The sequence below is a fragment of the Neltuma alba genome, unplaced genomic scaffold (genome assembly GCF_004799145.2).
Source record: "Neltuma alba isolate B1F8T4 unplaced genomic scaffold, ASM479914v2 tig00002709_pilon, whole genome shotgun sequence".
Taxonomy (NCBI): Eukaryota; Viridiplantae; Streptophyta; class Magnoliopsida; order Fabales; family Fabaceae; genus Neltuma; species Neltuma alba.
In genome coordinates this window covers 36,819-45,828 of record NW_021632980.1, presented here as the reverse complement: position 1 = coordinate 45,828, position 9,010 = coordinate 36,819, and the positions used below count along the sequence as shown (strand labels likewise).

At 40.6% G+C, this 9,010-nt stretch overlaps 1 protein-coding gene across 1 annotated transcript; it reads right to left on the bottom strand.

Annotated features, from left to right (window-relative positions):
* Positions 1-5,520: 5,520 nt before the first annotated feature.
* On the bottom strand, positions 5,521-6,876 carry LOC114735783 (uncharacterized). The gene has a single exon (XM_028923540.1). It carries the CDS (start codon positions 6,874-6,876, stop codon positions 5,521-5,523), a length of 1,356 nt encoding a protein of 451 aa, XP_028779373.1.
* Between the last annotated feature and the right edge of the window lie 2,134 nt (positions 6,877-9,010).

Sequence of the window (9,010 nt, the reverse complement as noted above, 5' to 3'; positions counted from 1 at the left end):
TTTTATATTACCTTCATCATTTTCCAATCTTGTTGCTTCTTCTCCTGAGTGATTTTCTTCCAATCCTTCACATAAATGGGGAACAGGGTTCCCTACTGACTAAGAAGGCGCACATACTTGTTATATACAGTGGGCCACCTTTCTTGGTGGTGGTGACCCAATTCATTTAGCGGCACAACTACCCGTTCGCTAGTCGTCATAGACAGCTCTCTGGCTATCAGCCTCCTATAGGACCTGTTCCCCTCAGAGTCTGCAAAATTTAATTAATAATTAATTATATATTAATGAATAAAACAATTTCTATATAAATTAAATAGTTGCCAATTTAAAAAAGTAAACAAATACTTACCCTCAAATTTCACTTCAAAACTGGTCTGGCATCTAGGAGCAGGACGCTGCTCAGTATGAGATTCTCATTCCCCTGAACCTACTCCTCCTCCTCCTCCTCTTTACCAGTATCACCATGGGGTTGTTCATCCCCCGAAAAATAAGCCTCCTTAGTCTGCTAGATATCATCATGCTCCATAAAGCTCAAGATTTCATCCTCGTTCAGATCATAGTCATGAATACTCAGGATGGCTCACCAGCATCATGACTGCCACCACCACGATCCTCGCTGGGTCCTTCCCTCTTAGGATCAATCGGCTCTTTCCCTGGTCGATGACTCATCCTAATAATAGCAAATAGCAATTGTAATGAAAAATATATTTTACAACTAACAATTATTCCAAATAAATAATCAGATCAAATAATAATTATTTCCATTAACTCTATAAATAATATCAAATAATATTAATTGAAAAATAGATATTCCTATATTTAAATTTCCCGTTAACTCATTAAAAAAAAATATAACTACTTCTATTAACTCTATAAAAAGTAGCCTACTATAAAAAAAATTTCTATTAACTCTAACTAAATTAAGCTAATCTATCAAAGTTAATATAAAAAATGTAATAAAATAAATAAAATAAAGATAAAAACAAAATTATTTATAAATAAATTACTATTCTTACTTGAAAATATGGATTTGTAACTAGATCTGGATCTGGATTTGGATATACTTCGTGGAGAGAATTTGGCAGAGCTCTGCTTCAAAATTCGCCAAACAATGAAAATGATGCAATTCCTGTAGAAATGCTAGAATTTTCATAAAAACGCTAGGAATTTCTAGCTGTTACACTACGCCACCTCCTTATTCAGCCCATGAACCGCTAGAATTTTCTAGCTGTTATGCTGCGCCACCTCCTTATTCAGCCACGTGTCACAACTCCTCGGGAAATATAAAAAATTTCTAGCGGTTTCTCATAAAACCGCTAGAAAGTTTGTTGAATTACTAGCGGTTTTGCTAACTGCTAGAAAATGGAATGGCGATTTACATTCTCTAACAGTTCTAGCATCCTAACTGCTAGAAAATAAACACTAGAAGTTTGGCATGAACTTCACGCCCAAAAACGCAAACAATTCTGGTGGTCATTTTCTAGCGGTTTACGCATAACCGCTAGAAAATTGTGGGCCCACACCGTTTCTGGTCAAAGCGCTACGAATTTCTTACGGTTTGATTTAAAACCGCTAGAATGTTTCAATTTGTAGTGGTTTTCTATAACTGCTAGAAATTTTCTGCTGGTAATCCTACTTTTTTTTTCCGTAGTGTTGTTTGTTTAATATGATTTGTTGTTTGCTTGGATTAAGGAACTTGCGTTGTGATTTTGGTTGGTTGAATAATCTTGGTTTGTGCTTGGGCCAAATGCATTGAATCGTGTTAATGTGGAAGTGTTGATGTTCCTCTCCTAGCATGAGACTAAGCATGATTTTATGCAAATTGAGGATGTCTTGAAGTTCTATAACATGTCACATTGTAACTTGCTTGATTTGCATGATAATTATAGTTCAATTTTTTTGAGTAAAAGGGGAAATATATTAAAAGCAAATAATTACAAAGACAAGGTCAATTAGGCAGTAGAGTTTATAGAATTAAGTTGCTCTTCTGCCTTAATGACGTACTGGGTTAAGCTTTGAGAAGAGTAAATAATAGAATCAGGGGTTAAGGGTTCATTACAAAAAATGGTTCTATTCCTATTATCCCAAAGTTTCCAAATTAGGATCCCGAAGAAGATCCTCCAATGAGTGCTCGTTAGGTGTGGGTCAAGGTTCCTAGCTAACCAGTCTTTGAGGGGAAGCTGGAAGAAAGCTTGCCGTCATTGGTGTGGTATAATTGAGAGCCAGCAGTTGTAAGCAGTGGGGCACCAACGAAGAATATGGTCTACATCTTCTATCTCGGTGTGACAAATTTCACAGGTACCCTGTTCAATCATGCCTCTTCGCATCCTTTCAGAATTTGTGAGAAGGCGTTGCCTCATTGTAAGCCAAAGAAAAGTCCTAACTCATTGCATTCCTGGCCATTTCCAGGCCCAATTCCATGATTGGCTGTGGTCATTCCATGATGAGTCCTGGGTGTTCTGATAGGCAGATCTAACAGAAAATTTTCCATGTGGATTGGCAGTCCAATAACAAACGTCGGGGGGAGAGGATACACTTGGAGGTGGTATCGCAGCTATATGAGAAAGTACGTTGGCAGGAAGAAGATGTTGGAATCGATCCCAATGCCATTCTCCTCTGTCATTAAGAAACTCACTAATTGGCTTGCTGAGTTGGCTTTGTTCGATGTCAGCAAACGTTAGGAGTTTTAAAGGTCCCAAGTCATTTACCCAGTTATCCGACCAGAATCTGGTAGTGTTTCCATTTCCTATTTTCCAAGCTATGTTGAGCTCAGTGTCCTTCCAAACACGTGCAATGCTGCGCCAAGTATGGGATGCTATGTGAGTTTTGAACTCATAATTACTTTCCTTCGACCATTTGTATTTTGCTCTTAAGATTTGAACCCAGAGTTGATGAGGTTGGTGAATGAGGCTAAACGCGAGTTTGGAAAGGAAAGCTCGGTTTTGACCTTGAAGAGTTTTGAGTCCACTGCCTCCTCTTTGAGTAGGTTGACACATGTCTCGCCAGCTGACTAAGCTTGTTTTGCGCGTGTTCTCGTCTGACCCCCATATAAATCTACTGATTATACGTTCAATGGCTTCTGTGCAAGACACCGGGAGAGCTAAAGTTTGCATTGTGTAGTAGGGTAGAGTACTGAGTACTGATTTAGCCAAGGTAACACGGCCTGCTAGTGAGAGTGTTTTGGCTTTCCAGGTGGTAAGCCGCTGTTGGACTTTCTCAATGAGGTAATTGTAAGTGTCTTTTAAGACTCTTGAATGAAGTAAGGGAACACCAAGATATTTCCCTAGTTGTTCAGTCCTTTGGTAGCCTAGGAAGTTGCAAATTCGTTGAGCTTCAGTCTTGGCTACGTTTTTTGAGAAATGAATTCTTGTTTTAGCTTGGCTGACAACTTGACCTGAGGTCGAGCAGAAGTTTGCAAGGATACCCTGTATGAGGGATAGTTGCTGTTGTGAAGTAGTGCTGAACAGAATTAAGTCGTCTGCGAAGAAGAGGTGTGATAGAGGGGGTCCGTGCCTGCCAAGCTTGATACTTTCCCATCTGTTTTGTTGAACTTCATAGGTAATGGCTTGGGATAGTCTCTCCATACAAAGAACAAAGATGTAGGGAGAGAGGGGATCTCCTTGCCTTATACCTCTAGTAGGGGCAAAGGGCTGCGAAGGTTGACCATTCCATAGGATCTGCATGGTCGGAGTGGAAATGCAGTGCATGATTAGTTTAATCAGCTTGTCTGGCAGTCCTGCGTCAATAAGGGTGTCTTCAATGAAAGTCCAATCAAGCTTATCAAAGGATTTCTCAAGATCTACTTTGATTGCTAGCCATCCCTTTTGCCCTTATTTATATCGCATCGAGTGGATCACCTCTTGGGAAATGATGATGTTATCAGTTATACTTCTGCCTTGAATGAAGCTAGATTGCTGTGGAAGGGTAAGCAGTGGCATCAGGGGTTTCAATCTATTGGCCACTAGCTTAGTCATGATTTTGTAAGCCACTAGCTTAGTCATGATTTTGTGGTGGGCCTTTCTAGCTTTGGGATTAAAGTAATCAGAGTATTATTGAGACCTTCATCAAGGGGTTGACCTATTAGTAAAGAGTTTGCCATTTTCCACAGAGACGGTCCTACAATATCCCATTGGCTTTGGAAGAAAAGCGCGTGAAGGCCATCGGGTCCTGGGGCTTTCAGCGGTTTCATATCAAAGAGGGCTTGTTTTACTTCAGCCAGGGAAAAATCTGCATTCAGTAATTCTAAGGATGTAGCAGGAAGGGGGAATTTACCTCGCAGATGGAAGGTGGTATTTGGCTGGTCTGGACGCAAATAGAGCTCCACAAAGTAATTCCTATCATTTGTTGTAGGAGTGAGTCGTCTGAAACCTAGGAGCCATTTGAGTCTTTCAGTGCGGTGATTCTATTTCGGGCTTTCTGATTTTGGCTTTGGCATGGTAATATGAAGTGTTGCGATCACCCAGATTTATCCAATGAGCTCTGGATTTTTGGATCCACAGTAGTTCTTGTTGAAAGCAAATTGTCTCATAAGCTTCCGTGAGTTCTCTGTTGAGTTTGATTAAGAAATCAGAGTGGGGTTTTGATTTGAGGGCCTTCTGAAGTCCAGCTAGTCAGGCGGTCAATCGTCTCTTCCTGATGCCAATCTCGCCAAAAGTGTTACGATTCCATAAGGCAGCACTGTGTCTAAAGGCTTGAATGTTATTTGACAGAGAATTTTCATCTTTCCAGGTGTCTTCTACTAAGCCTTTGAATTCAGTGTGTGTTAACCAGGCTGCTAAGAATTTGAATGAAGCTGTGGGTCTGGTCTGGAATTGTGATGATTGCAAATGTAGCTTTAGTGGTCTGTGGTCTGATTGAAGTTTTGGGAGGTGTGTTACAGTACATGTGGTGAATGAAGTGACCCACTCTATGTTAACCAGAACTCGATCCAATCTTGCAAAAGACAGCCCATGGCGCCAGGTGAACTTGGGCCCAGAGTATCCTAGGTCCACTAAAGAGTTGTCATTTACGAAAGCTTGGAATTTAGAGCACCCAGGTGTGTTTCTACCGGAGGTAGTTCTCCTCTCAGAGGAAGCTAAGACCGCGTTAAAGTCACCAGCTAGGGCCTAGGGTCCCTCGACAGACAGAGCAAGTGACGTTAGGACCGGCCAGAGGTGTGCTCTAATGGTGGAGTTTGGGCTACCATATATCGCTGAGAAGTAGAATTCCTGGTTGGACTGAGTATCTCGGACTTTTGTATGGATGAATTGCCAGTGACTATGGATAATTTGCAATGACATTCGATCTGACCAGAGTAGCCATATTCCTCCGGAGAAGCCACACGCTTCAACTCGGTGTGAGTTGGGGAAACCAAAGGATCTGATAATGCGATCCGCAGATGGACCAGAAACTCGGGGTTCAATTAGAACCAAGATGTCGGGCTTGTGTTCAGTAATGAAGGATTTAAGCACAGAGTGAAATTTACTCTTTGCCGCACCTTGACAATTTCATATGAGTGTATTCATAGGGAGACGAGTGAGATTAGCACTCCATGTTGGAGTGTTTTTGAGATTCGTCGTCACTGAATGAATCATCAGAGAGTTCATTATCAGAGAACTGGTCGTCTAAAGCTTTGGTGATCGCTTTAAGTGCTGTATCTGCAAGGGTGGGCGGGTTTTCTTTGGATTTGGGCTTGGGGGATCCAATTGACAAGCTTGGGTGGATTTTGAGGCCCAGTTTAGGAGAGGTTCTGTCCGGCGGCTTAGGTAGAATATTTTCCTTGTTTTTTCCCGGGTGGTGGGTTGTTTTAGGCGTGGGTCCTGGTGAGCCAAGAGTCTTGGGGTTGGTTGAGGATTTGGAAGGGGGTTTAGGGTTCAAGATGGTGACAGCAGTGTGGCGGGAGTTGTCAGGCGCTGTAGACGAGGATGACTCCTTATAGGCTTTGCTTGTGAAAAGGGATTCATTGGAGGGGTTCGAGGTGTGCTTTTTTTGAGTCTTGGGGGGAATGGTTGCGTTTTTTGGCTTAGTTTCTTTGGGGAGTCTAGGGTGAGTATCAGGGTGGGAGTCTGTTGAAACTGGCAAGGAGTTGACGTTTTCGGTGGTTGGCTCAATACAGACAGAGTTGTTTCTGTGTAAGTCCTCCGTTTCTCTCAGCAGGTCAAATCTCGTCCCTGTGTTAACATTTTTAAGGTAGCCTGTGTCAGGCTGCTTTTTCATCTCTCTTGCTGGGCGACGTCGTGAGGATGGAACTTGCATCCACGCGCCGTGCGGATTCGTCTCTTCTACTTCATCAGCCACCGGAGGTCTCATGACCGGAACTGCGGTATCCTCAGTCATCTGGTCTTGGTTTTTCTGAGGGCAAGTGTCAGTGAGATGCCCGTATTTTCCACAGTGGTAACATATCGTGGGTAGGCCCTCGTATTCCACGAATAGACTTTTCCCATCCACCGTGATCTTCGACGTCAGGGGGGTGGATAAGTCCAAGATGATTGCCATCCTGGCAAACTTACCTTGTTCTCCAGAGGCTGTGTTGTAATCTATCCTTATAACCTGCCCTAGGATTTCTCCAATGGCCCTTATGATGTTCTTCTTGTAGTACTTAGTGGGGAGACCGGGGATACGTATCCAAGCTACCACCTGAGAGATGCTGTGGTGAAGTGGCGAGAACTCCGGTGTCCAAGGGTGGACTGTGAGGTAGTGTCCTGTGATGACCCAGGGTCCGTCGGTGAGGGCCTTGTGGTAATCTTCAGCGTTGGTGAAGGTTTCTGTAAAGCAACCTCCCTCTAAGTCAGACAACTTGAAATAGTTGGAAAATCTCCACAAGCGTAGCAGATTGTCACGGAGTCGTTGGTAACCGATAGGCCTACCAAGGAGCTTGAGTACCACAGTGTAGCACATGCTCTCGTCAAGAATCTTGTGTACTCGTGGTGAGAAGGCGATGGCTGGGAAGATTCCCTTCTTGTCGACATATACATCTCCTTCCTCAAGGATGAATTCATCTTCAGGGGTGGAGTCCGGTGTCTTGTTCAGCAACTTGTCTCAGAAGGAAGGTTTCTCACCTTGCTCACTGGATTCTGCTGATTCGTGCTCAACAAGCATTGTCGTTTCATCTGACACTTTGGTTAGACAGTTCTCTTCTCCGGCAGAAGGGGCATGGTCTTCAGTGATCATCGCGACATCATCTTCTCCTTCGCATTGGGACTGCCTTATCTTGACTTTCTTAGTAGATCGGTTGTCGTTGGGGTGGGGAGGGGAGCTTTCCTTCTCCGAGAGCTGAAGGGGGAGAGAGCGCTCCATCATCTCTATTCTGATAATTATAGTTCAATTGCTACTGATATTTCTATGAAATTTCATTCCTCCTATGTCAATTTATTTATCATTTAGGAAGGGGCCCACCTATGGATCAAGGCAAGGAGTTGGTATTGGGATGAAGAAGCTTGATGATCATGATGTTATTTTGAAATGTTATGTAATGCCTAATGAGTTTATGTTACATTTGGGATGGTTTATGGATAACTTCTTGATGTAAATTATATTATTGTTAAATTCCCTAATGCTGGAATTGTGTATAAAGTATTGTGAAAAGAATGTAGGAAAAAGAAAAATGGGAAATAAATTCAAGAAAATGGAATTAGAGGATAAAAATATCCTAAAAAAGGCTAAATTTGTGGTACATAAAATAATAAGTAATTGTTGGAATTTGAACCTAATATTTTGCAGACAAATAGATCTTATTTTTAGCTTTAAATCAAGTGGTAAACCATCAAATTTGGAGTTTTGTGCAAAGAGTTATGCCTTTTTAAAGTTGGGCTAAAATCCTGAAAATTCAAAAATTGACCATATAAACGGTACATTTTGTTGAATTTTCTAGTGTTGTTCTAGCTGAAATTGAGTCCAATGAATATTTTTCCTCTTAGGACTCTTAGCAAATTTCATATGAAAATTAGAACCACCTCGTTTTGATTTTTCTAGAATTAGTTATGAATTTTCAAAATTGGCCTAATTTCAGATAAATAGTGTACGGACAGATTTAAGTGTGAAAGTTTGAAACTAAAATTTTTTATTCGGAAATATTGGGAAACACGTTATAATAGTTCTAATTAACGTAATGGGATATTAAAGGAGGTGTGACACCTTCTAATAGAAAGATACATATGCCCTAGGAAAAGAAAGAAAATTATCGTGTTAGTAAAAACTGGATTGGACTGGTCAGTTGAAGCTAAAAAATAGTGAATTGGCCAATTGGCTGGTCTGGTTCTTTTCATAAATCGAGAAATATTTGACTCATCATAAACTGTTCTGGATAAATTTTTTTGCTTTCTAATGGAGGCACCACACCATTATAGGGGAAAAAAGAAAGCTTGAAGAAGATTGAAAGAGAGAAGTAGGTGAAGGAAGAATCAACTTGAAATAAAGAAGAAAGATAAAAAAATTAACGAACAATACAGTCCTTAGTGGAGAGGAGAAGGTGAAACTAAATTGTTGTTGAGAGAGCAAAAGAAAAAAAATGCCAAACAAACTTGCATAGGATGAAAGAAGATGAAGACGAAGAAAGGGGAAAGGAAAGGAAGGGTGAAAGAAGAAAAGGCCAAGGGCTTGAGTGTGCGAAGATGAAGAATCGTAATATCAATGTCAAGTCTGCTCTGTTGGGAAAAGGCAAAGCTAAAAAGTCGCTCAAAGAAATTAAATGCAAATAAGAAAAGTCTCATATTTTCGTGCAGTTTTACTCAATTTATAATAATATCCAATGCATAGGTATGCATCTAATAGATACGGAAAAGACAAATATGTGACAGGTCTAACCCAAAAAAATTTAAATATTCTAGTTTTAAACAGCTTATTTTTAGAAGCAAAAAAAAATCAATATATATGTTAAATTTTTTGAAATCAAAAGTTGGAAAAATAACAAAGAAAAAGCTGAAAATTACTAAATGTCAAATAAAAAATGTCAACAAAAATTTGTTGTCATTTGTAAATGCAGTATTATCAACACCAAATAAGGTGTTGTTATCAAACCTAATTTAGAATGTAG

What these genes read in the sequence shown, in the direction of transcription:
- LOC114735783 (XM_028923540.1), bottom strand. Translation starts at nt 6,876, where the DNA reads ATGTGCTACACTGTGGTACTCAAGCTCCTTGGTAGGCCTATCGGTTAC.